This window comes from Hyaena hyaena, unplaced genomic scaffold, assembly GCF_003009895.1.
Source record: "Hyaena hyaena isolate Hyena2069 unplaced genomic scaffold, ASM300989v1 scaffold_451, whole genome shotgun sequence".
NCBI lineage: Eukaryota > Metazoa > Chordata > Mammalia > Carnivora > Hyaenidae > Hyaena > Hyaena hyaena.
This window is the reverse complement of record NW_024081080.1, coordinates 232,245-251,264: the sequence shown is the minus strand read 5'-3', so window position 1 is coordinate 251,264 and position 19,020 is coordinate 232,245. Positions and strand designations below refer to the sequence as shown.

The following is a 19,020-nucleotide window of genomic DNA, read 5'->3' as shown; positions in this document are numbered from 1 at the left end:
GGTAAATCTTGTGTAGGCTGGAGTTAGTACTTAATGTGAACTGTGCATTTCCTGCCTTAGCACTCAATTCCTGCTGTGGAATTACGACAGCCCTTCTTTCCTACCCACATGGGGCCCATCAAACTTCGGCAGTTCCATCGCCCACCTCTGAAGAAATACTCCTTTGGGGCGTTATCTCAGCCAGGTCCCCACTCAGTCCAGCCCTTGCTAAAGCACATCAAAAAGAAGGCTAAGGTATGATTGAACCCTGGTTAGAAAGAAATTGCTCTAAAAGACAGAGTACAAATTGGGGGAATGGACTGGATATTAGATGGTATTCAGGAATTCCTGTTTTCTCACATGTGATAGAATGTTATTGCGCTCATTTAGAGGAATGTCCTTATTCTTAGGAGATGCACTTGAAAATTCTTCAGGGGGACGCATCATGATGACTGCGGCTTTCAAAAATGATTCAGTGAGGGGCGCCTGGGTGGCTTAGTCGGTTAAACGTCCGACTTTCGCTCAGGTCATGATCTCGCGGTTCGTGGGTTCGAGCCCCGCGTCGGGCTCTGTGCTGACTGCCAGCTCGGAGCCTGGATTCTGTTTCAGTCTGCGACACCTTCTCTCTCTCTGACCCTCCCCTGCTCACGCTGTCTCTCTCTCTCTCTCTCCTAGAAATAAATAAAAATATTTAAGAAAAAAAAAAATGATTCAGTGAAATCTATAGACGTAGTTTTAGGTAAAACAAATAAGGTAAAATGTAAAGTTGTATCTAGGTGCTGGGATACTAAGAGTTCGTAGTTTCAACTTGGCATTTGAAACTTTTGGCAGTGAGGTTGGAATAAAGGGCAAGGCAAAATCCTTTTTGGCGGCACCGTCTCATAGTGAGCAGCATCAGTTTCTAGTCACTGTCCTGTCGGAAGCTGGACTGTATTCTCTATGTTCTGGGCAGATGAGAGAACAAGAGAGACAAGCGTCTGGTGGCGGAGAGATGTTTTTTATGCGCACACCTCAGGACCTCACAGGCAAAGATGGAGATCTTATTCTTGCAGAATACAGTGAGGAAAATGGACCGTTGATGATGCAGGTTGGCATGGCAACCAAGATAAAGAACTACTACAAGCGGGTGAGTCTCTGCTCAGAAAATCTTTTGTTATCAGTATAGCTAAAATTAGTTATCCAGCAATAATTTGCAAACGTGTATTTTGTCTTTTTGATACTGTAAATGTCTTGGGGACAAAGAACTGGTATCTTTTCCGTAGTTAGTAACATAAATAAAAAGCTGTGCTCGAGTATTTTGTGTAGGCTTATTGATCATATTCTGTGGTAGTAACTGGGGCTTCTGTGTTCCTTATAGAAACCTGGAAAAGATCCTGGAGCCCCAGACTGTAAATACGGAGAAACGGTTTACTGCCACACATCTCCTTTCCTAGGCTCTCTCCATCCTGGCCAGTTACTGCAGGTAAGGAATTCTTTCCTGTGATAATTCTTTCCTAAGGACCTGGACAGGTGAGGCACTAATCAACCCCGAAAGAACCAACTCTAGTTGATTGAAGTACTGTTTATACATCAAGTGTGGAGAAGACCAGTATGATCCCAAATGCTTACAATCCCCCAATTTTCTTTTGGTCTTTTTATTAAAACTGGTTCCTAATAATGTTGTGAATTAAATTTGAAATCGTTTTTTGAAAACATAACACTGGTAAGAAGTCCAGAAACATCTGGGTGGCATAGGGGAGTCAAACTGGGATTAATGATATGCTGTAGTTACTTAATGTGTAATTTGTCTCTACATATGGTATGTTTTGATTGGTGTGAGTCATGGTCATCTTGAGTATTAAACCACACCCGACCCATGCCATTTACAGTCCCTGGCCACAGTGGAAGTATTTTTACCCACCTCTTTTGTTCTGACGGGTGCAGAGAGGCCCTCTGGTAACCTAACTTTATACATGTTTTGTTAAGGGGAAGTACAGAGGCACACAAATGATGTGAGATGTCCCACCCTTTTTTTTTTTTTTTTTGGTCCTCCACTGAATTTCTCTTGGTAGTCTTAACCATTTTTCCTCCTCTTACACCTAGTTACAGTCTTTTTCTTCATGTATTTAAAAATATTTTTCTTAATGTTTATTTATTTTTGAGAGAGAGAGTGAGAAAGAGCATGAGCAGGGAGGGACAGAGAGAGAGGGATACACAGAATCCGAAGCAGCTCCAGGCTCCAAGCTGTCAGCACAGAGCCTGATGTGGGGCTTGAACCCACAAACTGCGAGATCATGACCTGAGCTGAAGTTGGATGCTCAAGTGACTGAGCCACCCTGGCACCCCTATACCTAGTTACAGTCTATCACTACTATTGCTTATTCCCCTAAAGCGTCTGCAAAGCCCATTATTTTCTTTATCCTTGACATTCATAGTCCATTTCCCACCAGATTTTGAGTAGTATCTTTATACTCTTCCTGACATTCCTTTGTCTGTTCACTTTCTGTTGAGATTTTCTACCAATCCCTCCCTTTATTCTGTAAATACTTTTTAAAAAATGTTTTTAATGTTTTATTTATTTCTGAGAGAGAGAGAGATAGAGAGAGCAGGGGAGGGGCATAGAGAGAGGGAGACACAGAATCTGAAGCAGGCTCCAGGCTCTGAGCTGTCAGCACAGAGCCCGATGCGGGGCTCGAACCCACGAACCGTGAGATCATGACCTGAGCCAAAGTCAGACGCTTAACCGACTGAGCCACCCAGGCGCCTCTATTCTGTAAATACTTTTATAGTCTCTTGAAGATCCTTTTTTATTTTCCGTAATGCTGTTTTTCCTCCCCATTTCACACTTACAATTTTCTTTTTTTCCCCACATGTAGAATTTTTCTTTTTTTAAAAAAAATTTTTTATAGTTTTTATTTATCTTCGAGACAGAGACAGAGCATGAGCGGGGAGGGGCACAGAGAGAGAGAGAGACAGAATCTGAAACAGGCTTCAGGCTCTGAGCTTCCAGCACAGAACCCGATGCAGGGCTCGAGCCCACGAACCACGAGATCATGACCTGAGCTGAAGTCGGACACTTAACCGACTGAGCCACCCGGGTGCCCCACATGCAGAATTTTCTATACTCATCCATACATTGAAGATCTCTCTTTCTGTCCTCCTTTCTGATTTTCTGAGAAGTCTTTCCTTAGAATCACAGGCTTTTTGGGACAGTTGATCCCCGTATGGCTCTCTACTTAAAGAAGCTCAAATGTTTCTGTCCTGTGTGTTTAGTCTGTCTTTCCAGCATGCCTTCTACTTCATTAGTTTTTTGTTTTTGTCATTTTCTTATTTAGCAAATGTTTTGATCTTACCTATATACTATGTTGGGCTATACTGGGGTCCAGGATTGTGATAGAATGCTTGTTAGTTTATAAGGTGATATTCATATATAATCACAGCAGTCCTAGAAGGTATAGGCATTTTAAAGTATCTCTGTTTTGTAGACCAGGACAGTTAAGCACAGAGATACTCATACATTGAATAGCAGAGCTAGGGTCATATGAACCCTACTACTGACTTTATTTTTAATTTTTAAATTAAAAAAAATTGTTAATGTTTATTCATTTCAGAGAGAGAGAGAGCGAGAGAGAGAGAGTGTGAGCAGGGGAGGGGCAGAGAGAGCGTGGGAGACACAATCCGGAGCAGGCTCCAGGCTCTGAGCTGTCAGCATAGAGCCTGACATGGGGCTCAGACTCACGAACCATGAGATCGTGACGTGAGCTGAAGTAAGAAGCTTAACCGACTGAGCCACCCAGGCGGGGCCCCTACTACCCACTCTTAAAGATAGCCAGTGGGTAAAAAATTACTGTTCTAGTCCTGTTTGACATTCTATATTACAGTTTGTTCATTTAACTGGACAGATTTCAGACGGCATTATGGGAATGGAGAGTAAACAACTTGATTTTCCTTTCTCACTTGTTCACTGAATTTCCTAGGGCTTCTCTGTATATAATTTTCATGTTTTTACTTTTGTTAGGCCTTTGAGAACAATCTTTTTCGTGCCCCAATTTATCTTCATAAGATGCCAGAAACAGACTTCCTTATCATTCGGACCAGACAAGGTTACTATATTCGAGAATTAGTGGATATTTTTGTGGTTGGCCAGCAGTGCCCCTTGTTTGAAGTTCCTGGGCCCAACTCCAAAAGAGCTAATACACACATTCGAGACTTTCTCCAGGTAAGAATGAGAGAATAGGGACGGGGTCAGGATGCATGTAACAGGGTATGTGGATTTGGGGGCACATCAGGACAGATCAAAACCCACAGGGGCTTAGCAGGGGAAGGAGCCCTGGCCAGGACTTTGTTTCTCCTTTACTTTGCCAAATGAAAAATGTTGGTTTGTTGGGCAGGTTTTTATTTACCGCCTCTTCTGGAAGAGTAAAGATCGGCCACGGCGGATCCGAATGGAAGATATTAAAAAAGCCTTTCCTTCTCACTCAGAAAGTAGCATCCGGAAGAGGCTAAAGCTCTGCGCTGACTTCAAACGCACAGGTCATCAGCTGTGACTATTTGTTCTCTTTACTTCTTTCCAGGAAAAGAATTCAGGCCCTCAGTTAAAGGATCAGTATATAGCTACCAGAATTAGAAACTGATAGTCATCAAGGAAGTAGCAAATCTTCCAATGATGGCGGCTCTGATTAATTTTTTTTTTAATGTTTTTTATTTATTTCTAGGAGAGAGAGAGAGAGAGAGAGAGAGACAGCGTGAGCAGGGGAGGGTCAGAGAGAGAGTGTGTTTCATATTCTGAAATAGGCTCCAGGCTCTGAGCTGGCAGTCAGCACAGAGCCTGACGCGGGGCTCGAACCCACGAACCGCGAGATCATGACCTAAGCGAAAGTTGGACGCTTAACCGACTAAGCCACCCAAGCGCCCCTCTGATTAATTTTTGATTTGGCCTACCAAGAAGCTCACTGCGTGTTGGATGTCTTCCGTGAGATGGTGGGAACCTAGCAGCAGGGGTGTTCTTTGGAGGTCATGGCTAGACCTTTTGGGACATTGCGTGCTTTAGTCTTGGTTTGTTATCCTTTTAAAAAAATTTTTTTTAATGTTTACTTATTTTTGAGAGAGGGAGAGAGTGTGAGCTGGAGAGGGGCAGAGAGAGAGGGAAACACCGAATCCAAAGCAGCCTCCAGGTTCTGATCTATCAGCACAGAGCCCGACATGGGGCTTGAACTCATAAACCATGAGATCATGAGCTGAGCTGAAGTTGGATGCTTAACCGACGGAGCCACCCAGGCGCCTCTCTTTATTATCCTTCTTGCTGCCAAGGAAAGGGCCTTAGGAATTCGGAATGATCTCATTCTCTCTGCTTTTTCTAGGGATGGACTCAAACTGGTGGGTGCTGAAGTCTGATTTCCGTTTGCCAACTGAAGAAGAGATCCGAGCTATGGTGTCTCCAGAGCAATGCTGTGCTTACTACAGCATGATAGCGGCCGAGCAGCGGCTGAAGGTGAGCACCTGCCTCTCAGGCACTGCCTCTGCCCATGGACTGCTCCCAGGGAGGGGAGGATGAAGACTATTCCCATTGGCTTAGAAGCGATGGTTACTAGGTTATTAACCAGTTATTTGAAAATTCAAACTACGTGAGGAACTCGGTGTACATTGGTGCTGAGGAAAACTACAGTGTAGCTGAATATCGGTGGGAAGGCCTAATGAGAGACGTAGGGCATATTGTTGCATCCATGTAGGTGGTGACTTTAAGCTTCGTTCTTTTTTTTTTCCCCTTAAATAGTTTATTGTCCAGTTGGTTTACATATAACACCCCGTGCTCAGCCCAACAAGCACCCTCCTCCATGCCCATCACCCCCGTTCCCCTCTCTCCCACCCACAACCATGAAAGACTCTTGAATGCTGAGAACAAACTGAAGCTTCGTTCTTTACAAGACAGGCATGTAAACAGGAAAAGACTTCTCAGTTGTTTTCCATGGCCTTGCAGGTGGACCGAGGTGACGGTGTCAGACATGTGCTTTAGAGAAGGCAAGGCGTCCTTGTCCCCTAGATCTGGGGTGTGATAGCGCAGCTAGACCACTGAGTTACCGAGTCTACAGTCACGAGCATCACTATCTAGCTTCCTTTATGGGTCTTACCTATCCATATATCAACTGGCAAGTGCCCTGAAGTGTAATAGCATGGTGATAGATACATTGAAGACTTTACACAGTCTATTCTCTGTGCAAAAATGTACTTTGATATTCTGTACTTGGTACGTAGTGAAACTTGTACTCTGTCTTTTCCAATTTATTGATTGGTTTACATGCATAGATTTGTGCTCTTCCAGGATGCTGGCTATGGTGAGAAGTCCTTTTTTGCTCCAGAAGAAGAAAATGAGGAAGATTTCCAGATGAAGATTGATGATGAGGTAAGGCTTTACACTGATTTTTATTAGTACATCCCATTTGTCCTTTTCTTTCTTTTTTTTTTTTTTTTTAAGGCTTCACGCCCTGTGCAGAGCCCAACGTGGGGCTTGAACTCACGACTCTGAGATCAGGAATCCAACACTTAACTGAGTGAGCTATCCAGGCACTCCATATTTATCCTTTTTTTACAAAGCAGCTTTATTGAGATAAGATTGACATACTATAAGCAGCACATATTTAGTGTACAATTTGATGTGTTTTGATGTATGTTTATACCTGTGAATCCTCATACAAGATGATATATCTGTCACCCCAAAAGTTTCTTTGTGCCCCTTTGAAATTCCTTTCTTCTGTTTTCTCCCTTCTTGTCACCCTCCTTGTGCCCTGACAACCACAGATGCTTTCTGTCACTATAGGTCAGTTCACATTTTCTAGAATTTTATTTATTTTTTTTAATCTTTGTTTATTTTTGAGAGAGAGACAGAGCATGAGCCAGGGAGGGGTAGAGAGAGAGAGGGAGACACAGAATCTGCAGCAGGCTCTAGGCTCTGAGCTGTCAGCACAGAGCCTGATGCAGGGCTCAAACTCAGACTGCGAGATCATGACCTGAAGCTGTAGTCAGATGCTTAACTGACTGAACCATCCAGGTGCCCCATGTTTTCTAGAATTTTAGATAAATGGACTCATGCAACAAGTACTCTTTCTTTTTTTTTAGTTGTGGTAATATATACATAACATAAAATTTGCCATTTTAACCTTTAAGTGTATACAGCTCACTAATGTTCGGTTCATATAACCAATATCTGGAACTCTTCATCTTGCAAAACTGAAACTCTGTTACCCGTTAAACAACAAGTCCCCATTGTTCTCTCCCCCAACCTCTGCAACCACCACTCTACTTTCTGTCTCAATGAATTTTACTCCTCTTAAGTACTCCAGCTAAGTGGAATCCTACAGTATTTGTTTCTATGTGACTGGTTTATTTTATCTAGCATAGTATCCTCAAGGTTCATCCGTGTTGTCGCCTATATCAGAATTTCCTTCCTTTTTAAGGCTGAATAATTTTCCATTGTATGTATACACCACATTTTGTTGATCCATTCATCCATTGATGGACATTTGCGTTGTTTCTGCCTCTTAGCCATTGTGAATAGTGCTGCTATGAACGTGAGTGTGCAAATATCTCTTCAAGGTTCTATTTTCTGTTATTTTGCGTATGTACCCGGAAGTGGATTACTGGATCACATGGTAGCTCTGTTTTTAATTTTTTTTTAATTTTTAATGTTTTATTTATTTCTAGGAGAGAGAGAGAGAGAGACAGCGTGAGCAGGGGAGGGTCAGAGAGAGAGGGAGTCACAGACTGAAACAGGCTCCAGGCTCTGAGCTGGCTGTCAGCACAGAGCCTGACATGGGGCTCGAACCCACGAACCGCGAGATCACGACCTAAGCGAAAGTCGGACGCTTAACCGACTAAGCCACCCAGGCGCCCCTGTTTTTAATTTTTTGAGCAACCTCCAGACTTTTTGTTTTCAAAGCATCTGGGGCATTTTATGCTCCTACCAATGGTATATAAGAATTTCAGTTTCTCCAAACTTGCCAACACTTGTTATTTATGAATTTTTTGATAGTAGCCATGCTAATGGGTATGAGGTGGTATCTCATTGTGATTTTGATTTGTATTTCCCTAATAATTAGTTATGTTGCTTATTGGACATTTGTAGATCCTCTTTTGAGAAGTGTCTATTCATGTCTTATTTGTCCTTTTTTGAATCAGGTTTTTTTTTTGTTGTTTTAGGAGTTCTTTGTATATTCCGGATATTAATATCTCCTCAGATACATGCTGTGCAAATATTTTCTCCCATTCTGTAGGTTGCCTTTTCATTCTTTTGTATCCTAACAAAACCTTGATCATATGTATGACTTTCTTGCCCAAAGACTTCCTTTGGGTCCTCGTTTCTTTCAGAAAGTAGCTATTTATGTTATTTACAAGAAGCTACATGATTTGGGTCTTGTATGTAATTCTGACCTCCTCTCACCTCCTGTCACTGCCCATCTTGTACTCTAAGCTCCAAATATGCTAAAGCTAACCACGTATATACTCCTAACTGGTCCCGTAGGGGACCAAATGTCTTTTGTTGCCTTCTGGGATTTTACAACTGCCTTTTCCTCTGCTTAGAATATTTCCTCGCCACTCCTCTACTATCTTACCTTTGTCTGCAGTTTATATTCTTTTGGAATCTTGTCCCGACTCTTGCCCTCACTCTCACCCTTCACTCATACTGGATCATCGCTCTTCCCTTCTTAATGTACAGGTAACACTTTCTACTTTCCTGTTAATGCACCAGTGGTGCAGTATTGAATTTGGTTGCTTATTTGTCTCAGCCTCACTAATAGGAGGTCTGTGAGAAAGTAGTGCCTGGAGTGGAGTAGGTATTCAAAAAATATTTGTTAAATCAGTGAATGATAGTAAATGAGATCAGAGTGAGTGAAGAAACATTGCTGTGGTGTTCTTTTGAGGTTGGAGTGAAAAAAAGTGAGTGGATGTCTGAGAATTTCAGAAATTAAGGATTTTGTTGAATAGCCTTCAGGATTGAAACTTGAATAGAATTGTCCACTTTTTAGCTGATCATGTATATACTCTTAACTGGTCTGTGTGGACAAGCATATTCCTCTTGTCTTAATTTTTCAGGGGTCAGTAAATACTATTCAGGGTCCCAAAGGAGGACAGACATTTTTCATCAAACCGGTGGCAGAGGTAGAATGGACTTTGGTTTGATGCTGCTGGAGTTAAGGCCAGTGCTTTGTAAAGCATCTTATTATTTAATTATAGAATATGTTGGTTATGCCAGAGAAGCCATTTGAGCAGTGGAGCAACCAAATGCATCATCAGTCTAACTTCTTTGAGCATCGTTAAGGGTGGGGCTACACTGTCTTTGAGATCTCTCAGTATATCCCAAGGAATACGGGGCTGAAAGGTACCAGTGTTCCACATATTCCTCCTTCTGCTACCTGATATCTTGATTTCTATTTAAATTCCTTTTAAAAAATTTTAAGCTCATTTATTTATTTTGAGAGAGAGAACACGAGCAGGCGAGGGGCAGGGAGAAAATCCGAAGTAGACTCCACACTATCAGCACAGAGCCCAATATGGGGCTCAAACTCACAAACCATGAGATCATGACCTAAGCTGAAGTTAGATGCTCAGTTGACTGAGCCACCCAGGCGCCCCAATTTTTTTTAGTTTTTATTTTAGGGAGAGAGAGAGAGGGAGAGAGAAAGAGAATCTTAAGCAGGCTCCAGTGTAGAGTCTGACCCAGGTCCATCCCATGACCCTGGGATCATGACCTGAGCTGAAATCAAGAATCAGACACTCAACCGACTGAGCCCCCAGGCACCCCAACCTTCTAAGTATGGCTAGACATAGAGCACGCTTCCCACAGCCCTTAGAATGTCTTTCTATACCTCAGGTTCGGACTGCTCCATGGAACACCACAAGGGCTTTCATTGCTGCTATGAAGGGCAAGTGTCTCCTGGAGGTGACTGGGGTTGCAGATCCTACAGGGTGTGGTGAAGGATTCTCCTATGTTAAGATTCCAAACAAACCAACACAGCAGAAGGTGAGACTGTCTGAAATCCTAGAAGCTAAAAATCATGGGAGGAAGAAATGGAAGATAAGGAGTGGAAATGGATGACGTGGAGGACTTGGAAAACGCCTAAGTAGACAGGATGACTTAGATTCCTGCTATAAGGGGTTCCACTTATTACATTTCTTGCCTGTTGTATTTTATGTCTGAGGTAGGATGATAAGGAACCTCAGCCTGTGAAGAAGACAGTAACAGGAACAGATGCAGATCTCCGTCGCCTTTCTCTGAAAAATGCCAAGCAGCTTCTACGTAAATTTGGTGTGCCTGAGGAAGAGGTGAGTGTGGAAGAGGGAAACTTAGAGTCTCATAGGGGCTTTGTATATAGAGGGAAAAGCTGGGAGGCAAATGTAAGGAACTATGTGGATAATTTTGTGATGTGGGTTGTAGTATTCTGCATCTTGGATACTTTTTCAGAAGTTAGCTTTCTCAAAGCTTTCTGTTTAACCCACTTTGAGTGATTTAAAAAAATTTTTTTTAACTTTTTATATTTTTTATTTTTTTATATATGAGAGAGAGAGAGAAAGAGAGAGCAGGGGAGGGGCAGAGAGAGAGGGAGACACAGAATCCGAAGCAGGGTCTAGGCTCTGAGCTTTCGGCACAGAGCCTGAGCCGGGGCTCAAACTCACAAGCAGTGAGATCATGACCTGAGCCAAAGTCAGATGCTTAACTGATAGAGCCACTCAGGCGCCCCTGGGTGATATTTATGTATGTATGTATGTGTGTTTGTTTGTTTGTATGTATGTATGTATGTCTACCTCTCTAAGTGTGTGCCTTGGTTTATTCTTTCAAATATCTGATGACTTATGTATATGTGTGTGTCCATCTCTTCTGTAGATTAAAAAGTTATCCCGCTGGGAAGTGATCGACGTGGTACGCACAATGTCAACAGAACAGGCCCGCTCCGGAGAGGGGCCCATGAGTAAATTTGCCCGTGGATCAAGGTTTTCTGTGGCTGAGCATCAAGAGCGTTACAAAGAGGAATGTCAGCGCATCTTTGACCTGCAGAACAAGTGTGTTTGTTTGAGAAAGTCCAAGTTGCAAAGGGGAGAGGTCACAGACACTATTATAATGAAGAGGAGGTTACCTTATCACATGACTAGGGGGTCAGGTATCTGAGATTTCAGGGTGGTATCTGTTCATAATACTGCTCGGACACGTACTCCTTTGAGAGCGACTTGGCAAAGGTTTTGAAGTGGCAAGAGGCGCTAGGTTTGAGGTCTAGGTTCCGTGATAGCTTGCTTCTGTGGCCTATTTGGGCCTGGCAGTTATTACAGTGGTGGTGGGGGACAGTGAGTGTTTTTCTGAAGGCTTTACTTATCCACGTGGTAATGCTCAATTAAAGATGTTTCTTAGGCTTTCGCACGGAATTCTGAAAGAGTTGCTGTGCTTTTTCATATTTCAAACTTCCCTTGTTGACAGATGTCTAGGAAGACTTTGGAAAACTTTTCTGTTAAGGCCCCCATGTCTTACTGGATTTAGGGTATTCCTTTTTAAGGTTGATTTCCCACCTTCCTCTTCTTACCTGAAACCATATTTCTTCAGCTCTTTATACACTTTCATATTTCCCCTGCTCTTAACGTTGTTTTTCTCTTTTTAGAGTTTTGTCATCGACCGAAGTATTATCAACAGACACAGACAGCAGCTCAGCTGAAGACAGTGACTTCGAAGAAATGGGAAAGAACATTGAGAACATGTTGCAGAATAAGAAAACCAGCTCTCAGCTGTCACGTGAACGGGAGGAGCAGGAGCGAAAGGAACTGCAGCGGATGCTACTGGGTGAGGGTAGTGTCTTCACAGACAAGAAAGAGAAGGATCTTGAAGTAACTGACTTCAGACTAATAACTGAGGCAAAGCTGGAGGCAGAAGAAGTAGGGAATGAGTATAGCCAGGCCTATAGATGAGGTAGGGGATTACTGCCGCCTGGACTGTAGGTTTGTCTGTGGGGCACAGATGGAAGACACGCTGCTGGTCCATTCCCTGCCTCTGGCGCGTACCGGGCCTGCCCAAGCCAGGGCTAGTGGTGCTGTGTGTCACATGAGCTTTCTAGGCATTCCTCCTAGAGGGGGAGGGTTTGTCATACAGAATTCATGGATGGATTTAGGGAGTTGCTCTTGAACCCTCTGAAGTCACATGTAAAATTCTGTGTAAGTGTACCTTTTCTGAGGAGAAGACCCGTGGCTTTCAGAAGATTCTCAAAAGAGTTAAAATTAAAAGTCGACCAAAAATTGCAAAAGTTGAGGGTGGGGACGATAAAGGCCTGACCTGGTTTGGGATAAGCATACTGGGAGTGAGAAGAGGAGAAGAATCAAGGTGACCCTAAGATTTCATTCTGGGCCTGCTAGAAAGATGGTGGTCCCATTGATTAAGGTAGTAAATTTCAGAAAAAGAAGCAGGTGTGAGAAGGGAGGAAGTAACGTGTAGAGTTTGAGGTGCCCAGGACACTTCCCGGTATAGGTGTCAAGCAGGCAATTGAAAATTTGGATGTAGACACAGAGAGAGAGAGGATAAAGACTCCAGATGAAGATTTGAATGACTGTTCTCACTCCTAGTAGTGTTTCCTTTGTTTGCTCCTCTCTGTAAAAGCTTTGTGTGATTTTGTGTTCTGATTACTTTGTAAAGATGTGATAAAGCCTTTCCATCAGCGAGGTCCTGGACCAGCAGTATCTATGTCACATGGGAGCTTGTTAGAAGCACAGACTCTCAGGCCTCACCCCAAGCCCTACTGAATTTGAATCTGTTTTAATGAGATTTCTCAGGTGATTTCTGTTCATTCACATTAAATTATGAGATGCATACTCTAGGCCTTGAGACTCTGGACTTGTTTCTGTGGGGCAGTTTTGCCCCTTGGTGCTTGGGTAATTTTCTTTCTTTCTTTTTTTTTTTTTTTTAAATTTTGTTAACGTTTGTTTATTTTGGAGAGAGAGAGAGAGAGAGACAGAGTGTGAGTAGGGGAGGGGCAGAGAGAGGGCGACATAGAATCTGAAGCAGGCTCCAGGCTCTCAGCGGTCGGCACAGAGCCCGAGACGGGGCTTGAACTCCCGAACCGCAAGATCATGACCTGAGCCGAAGTCGGATGTTTAACTGACTGGGCCACCCAGGCGCGCCCTAGTGAGTGCTTTCCTTTAACGTGAATATCAGCTCCTTGCTGCGTAGACTTTCTTTTGCTATTCAGAGGACTTGGAATACAGCTACTTTTCTTCTGTCCTCTGTAACATACAGTTCTTTGAGGTCCTTTCAGAACTTCTTGTACTTAACAAAAAATAGGAACATTGACAGTGGTAAAATGAAGTCAGGAAACGACAAATCAGTGTACTGGGGGCTGGTGGTGACATTGATGCTTTCTGTAGAACCATACTTTTGTGGTGTGTTGAGCCTCGAGGTTCCCACTCCACTCCAGGAAAAGGACTGTTTGGGTGGTAGGGAGAATGTGTGGAAATCTTCTTCTGCCTTGCAGCAGCAGGTTCAGCAGCATCAGGAAACAATCACAGAGATGATGACACAGCTTCTGTGACTAGCCTTAACTCTTCTGCCACCGGGCGTTGTCTCAAGATTTATCGCACATTTCGAGATGAAGAGGGGAAGGAGTATGTTCGCTGTGAGACCGTTCGAAAGCCAGCTGTCATCGATGCCTACGTGCGCATACGGACCACAAAAGATGAGGAATTCATGTGAGTTTGACTCACCGATTTCCAGTATGATAAGGAGGACGATAAAAGGGGCGGGGAAGGAGGAGGAGGTAGGTGCTTGAGTCTTAGTGACAGGATTTTCTGTAAAGTTGACCTTGGCCTTCTGTGTTGATTGGGTGCCTTTAGATCTTTGGATTTGAACAGAGCCAAATCACAGGGAGAATTTCAGATTTGCTACAAAATAAAGGCGTGTCTCCAGTTCCACCTGGGTCCTTTGTGGTCGATTGGCAGAAATCTCAGGGATTGCTCGGGATGTCTCTTTCTGAGAGAGGTGCCTCCTGGCACGTGGAAGCCTGCCAGGCAGCCCCTTTTATTTCTGCCTGGATGGATTACTTTAGTTGCGAGATGTTTAGCTGTCAGGACAGTCTTCTTGGCTTAAGTTTGCTTATGGTCCTATTCTATGTTCCCCCTTGTCGTTTAGTCGAAAGTTTGCCCTTTTTGATGAACAGCATCGAGAAGAGATGAGAAAGGAGCGGCGGAGGATTCAAGAGCAGCTTAGGCGGCTTAAGCGGAACCAGGAAAAGGAGAAGCTTAAGGGTCCTCCTGAGAAGAAACCCAAAAAAATGAAGGAGCGTCCTGACCTAAAAGTAAATATTAATGTGGCATAATCATAGCTAACAAGGCAAAGGAAGAAAGCATGCTTTTTCCCTTAGCTTTTGGCACCCTCCCTAACTGGGAGTGAGGGCAGTATTGTGGAAAGCTAGTTTGAGCTGGTGTGGCTACCAGGCAGGTGTTACCAGTACTCATGTGACTAATCTGGTGCCATTGGGTGTGAATTTTATACTTCATCAGTTGGGAATATTTCCTAGAAGTTGAGATAGGTTTGGTTGAGATAGATTTTTTTACGTGTACATCTATCTATCTATCTATCTATCTATCTATCTACATACACATCTTTTTAAAATTGTACATACTGAAAGAAGTAACAGAAAAAAACGTATGGTACAAGTTGCTTTCCATAACTTCAGTAGGATTCCAGATATTACTCTACGACATAACTGGAATGTACACCATAAAATGAGGCAACCGCACTATAGCGCAAAGAGCCGTGGACTTGGAAACAGAAGATCCAACTCTGGGTTCTCGTCCTGCCACTTAGTTGCTCTGGGACCTTAACCTTACCATACCTGTTTTTCTCTTCTATAAAATATGATACCTGTCTCATAATGTTGTTGGAGTAAGTGCTACGATGCATGGGAAACGCTTTATACACTGTAAAAGTCTCAGTAAATGTAAACTGCTGGTAACATGGACTGAGGTCATTAAATATTTTCAAGTTCCTTTCATTTTTTTAAATTTTTAATGTTTATTTATGTGAGAGAGAGAGAGAAAGCAGGGGAGAGGCAGAGAGAGAGGAAAACAACAGAATCCGAAGCAGGCTCCAGATTCGGAACTGTAAGCAGAGAGCCCAATATGGGGCTCGAACCCATGAACTGTGAGATCGTGACCTGAACCGAAAGATGCTTAACTGACTGAGCCGTCCAGGCGCCCCTCAAGTTCCTTCCTTATATATGATATTCAATAACTATGATAGAGACCCCATTTTACAGATGAAACTGAGATCAGTTGCAAAGCTGAGATGGAGACTTGGTATTAATGAGCCTTTTCCCTGGGACTGGAAATACACTTTGGGCTTCTAAGAGACTTTCTCCTGCATATTTAACATTTTCATACTTTACAACTTAAGTTTAGGGTAGAAATCCTCTCCCTTTTCTTCCTCGTTTGATAGTTTTAAAATGTCCAGTTTCTGGATTGCATTTTATTTTTAATGTGTCGTTTCCATACATGCTCTTGTGTCCAGTGGCTTCTGGTCGAAAGGTGTAGAGCAACTCTGTTACAGCAAAAGTTCTGCACCTGCCTTTGTTTCTCTCCTGCCTTGTGTGTATTTTGTAAAGCGAATCTCGTGCAGCCTGTTTACCTCTGACATGCTGATACTTTTCCCTTTTGCAGCTGAAGTGTGGGGCTTGTGGTGCCATTGGGCACATGAGGACGAACAAATTCTGCCCCCTCTACTATCAAACAAATGCTCCGCCCTCCAACCCTGTTGCCATGACAGAGGAGCAGGAGGAAGAGCTGGAAAAGACTGTCATTCATAATGATAATGAAGAACTTATCAAGGTTGAAGGGACCAAGATTGTCCTGGGGAAACAGCTGATTGAGAGGTAAGGGATAGCACCCAGGAAGTGCCGTGGGGAGATCTGTCTGTGGTCGAAGGGGGGCAGGGGTGGGTATGATGGGTCCTCTAAGTGGAACTGAGGGCATGGGTGCTTTCATGGGTTTTCCTCAGTAATTGTTTCCAGTGATGAAAATTAGGGTCTTTTGTCATAAAGCACTCCTTAGGCTCTCCCGCTCGCCTTGGGGCATGCTGCCTAACTTCCTGAGTCTCCACTTCCTTATTTACAAAATAAAACCTCCTTGACCAGGGAAGTTGCAAAGGTAAAATGAGAGATTATAGAAGCATATAGTACAGTGCCTGGCACAGAGCACTCACTAGATTTGTAAAGTCCCTAATCTCAGTGTTCTTTTTTTTTTTTTTTAAATGTTTGTTTATTTTTCAGAGAGACAGAGTATGAGTGGGGGAGGGGCAGAGAGAGAGGGAGATGCAGAATCTGAAGCGGGTTCCAGACTCTGAGCTGTCAGCACAGAGCCCAATCTGGGGCTCGACCCCACAAACCGTGGGATCACGACTTGAGCCGAAGTCAGATGCTTAACCCACTAAGCCACCCAGGTGCCCCCCTCAATTTCAGTGTCCTGATAATGGACCACCCAGAAGGATTAAGGAGACATGAACTATGCTTATTCCTACCTGTCTCTTGCTCTCAGAGAATGTAACAGATAATCAAGTGGAGAAGTTTTTAAGTTAAGAAACATTTTCCCCCTGACTTTTTAGTTAGAAACTTGCAAATCTAAAGAAAAGTTGAAAGAATAGTAGAGTACGTATATCATTCCTCTAAAGTTACAATTAATGTTTGTCATGTTTGTTTCATTTTTATATGTCTAAAACATTTTGTTTTGCTGAACTATTTGGAAGTAAGTTGCAGGCATCTCGATGTTTCACTCATAAATTCCGCACATTGTCTAAGACAAAGGACATAACATACCATCACACCTAAGAAAATTAACATTAGGTCAGTAGTATCTAATATCTGGTTCTTATTTAAATTTCTTTGGTCGTCTCAATGTCCTTTATGGCCTGCCCTGCCCCTAGTTCAGGATCCAATCCTGGTTCAAACATTAACTATTTTGAATACTTCTTAATCTAGAACTGTTCTCTCTGCCTATTTTGGTTTGCATGCCATTGAAGTTTTTGAAGAGTCCAGGCCAGCTGTCTCATAAGATATCCCATATTCTGGATTTGTCTGATTGTTTTCTCACTGGTTACGTTTAGATTAAATGTCTTTGGCAAGTTTACTATATAGGTGATAATATGTACTTATTACGCCACATCAAGAAGCATATAATGCCAGGTTTTCTCACTGTTTTGGTCATCTTAGTGGTGATCCCCAGAACCCTCTTACAATAAAGGTATGTTTTTCCCTTTGTAATTAGCATGTGGGTGAATATCCTGTTCCCTAACAGTCTTTCTCTCAGTAGTTGTAGCATCCATTGATGATCGTTGCCTAACTCAGTGATTACATTGGGGGTTGTGAAACTGTGGTTTTTCTAATGATAGCATTCTTTCTACATTAACTGGCATTCTATAAAGAAAAGCTCTCCTTTCCTTTTCATTTATTACTATGGATTTTGAAATTCTTCCTTTTGTAAACTTAATGTAATTTAACTTATTAACACTGTTTTAATTGTGATGCCCATGTTGTCTCAAATTTGACCTCTTAAAGCCAGATCCTGTGTCCTTTTTAGAACTTCTTTGCTTTCTGACACAAGAAGTTCTACGCTGTCCTTGAAATTTCCTTGTTCAAGACCTAGAACCAGCCATTTCCTCAAAGAGCCCTGGTTCCTTTTATTGGGGAATGGTATTTAGAACCAAGATCTAGGTATTAGGTATGCTCATTGCCACTGAGATGTCCTTGCTTCTAGGCTTTTAGTGGACAGAACTAGGGAATAAACATATATTGTAAATAACATATCAAAACCTTGATGTCAAAACCTCCAATAAAATTGTGTCTACAGAGTCTTCCTCTTCTTTCCCCATTCGTATTTGTATCCTTTCTCTGGTTCCCAGCATCAAGACGTTGAATCATTTGCTCCATCTGTACATTTGTTATTGTTATGTACAAAATAGTTATTGCCTGAGAATTCTAATACCAGTACCACTAACAACAAACCTTTAAAGTAGGATCAAAGTGTTTGCTCTAGTTTGATATTCTTAGACTATATGCCAGTGAAGTTGAACGGTCAGGGTATTATATTCAAAATATATTTGAATGATTTTTTGTGTGTAATTTTTAATCAATTTGATACATAGTTATATTAATTTGTTATTGAGGTAAAATTGGTATGTAATGTGTAAGTTTCAGATGTACAATATTGTAAATCTCTGTTTATGTACATTACAAAGGGATCATTACCATAACCCTAGTTACCGCCCATCACCATGATTTGTTTTTGCTCCTATCAAGTGTGGGACTCTTTTCCGTTCTTGATTTAACTTATCAGTATCTGTAATAGTATGTTTTGAAGAACATTAGAAAAGGAAAATGTGGCATCTTGCTTCTATGCAATGGAAAGGAAGAAGGTGGTTGGGCTTTTAATGATTGAGAGAAACTCAAACTCATTTTTATTTCAAACCAGTTTTTAATTTCGTCCTTGTTTCCATTGTAAGTAAGCTCAGCTTCCTAGCCCTTGAACCCTAAGGTAGAATGTTGGAGCTGGAAGGATTTTTGAAATTCCTTTAGCCCCGTTCCCTTATCTTCCAAATTTAGGAAACTGAGGTGAAGTTGTGGCTTGCCTAGTTCTTTATTAATTTGAAGATTGTATAAGGCCTTGCCTGATCTGAGCCTTAGAATGCGGCTATCTGGCCTTTGGTTTGGCTTTTTCCTCCCCAAGGCTCATGATCAGGTACTTTGGACCTCTTCATTGTAGTTGGCTTTTTTTCTGGTGACTAGAGATATGGACTGCATGCTATGAAAGTGTTATTGATTACAGTGCAGATGAGGTTCGCAGAAAATCCCTGGTTCTCAAGTTCCCCAAACAGCAACTTCCTCCCAAGAAGAAACGGCGAGTTGGAACCACTGTTCACTGTGACTACTTAAATGTGAGTATCTGCATTGCTTCCTTCTGACTAGGTGGGATTCTCATTAATTTCTCCAGCGCTCTAACCCACGGCTCTGGCCCAGCCTTAGATTATTCTCCCTTTGGCCCTGTCCTGAAAAT

General features: G+C 42.5%; 1 protein-coding gene across 5 annotated transcripts in view; it reads left to right on the top strand.

The window, feature by feature from the left end:
* The window catches only part of TAF1 (TATA-box binding protein associated factor 1), an 83,480-nt gene that overhangs the window by 8,532 nt on the left and 55,928 nt on the right, over positions 1-19,020 (top strand). For 4 of the 5 annotated variants that reach the window (XM_039253329.1, XM_039253327.1, XM_039253325.1 and 1 more), the window contains exons 12-26: positions 61-234; positions 932-1,105; positions 1,337-1,441; positions 3,977-4,177; positions 4,350-4,491; positions 5,319-5,449; positions 6,278-6,358; positions 9,824-9,973; positions 10,156-10,275; positions 10,835-11,010; positions 11,598-11,776; positions 13,455-13,668; positions 14,108-14,273; positions 15,637-15,848; positions 18,793-18,901. In XM_039253329.1, coding sequence (XP_039109260.1) covers positions 61-234; positions 932-1,105; positions 1,337-1,441; positions 3,977-4,177; positions 4,350-4,491; positions 5,319-5,449; positions 6,278-6,358; positions 9,824-9,973; positions 10,156-10,275; positions 10,835-11,010; positions 11,598-11,776; positions 13,455-13,668; positions 14,108-14,273; positions 15,637-15,848; positions 18,793-18,901 — 2,334 coding nt within the window. The remainder of the gene's footprint in view (positions 1-60; positions 235-931; positions 1,106-1,336; positions 1,442-3,976; positions 4,178-4,349; positions 4,492-5,318; positions 5,450-6,277; positions 6,359-9,823; positions 9,974-10,155; positions 10,276-10,834; positions 11,011-11,597; positions 11,777-13,454; positions 13,669-14,107; positions 14,274-15,636; positions 15,849-18,792; positions 18,902-19,020) is intronic. The other variant, XM_039253326.1, reaches the window with a different exon arrangement.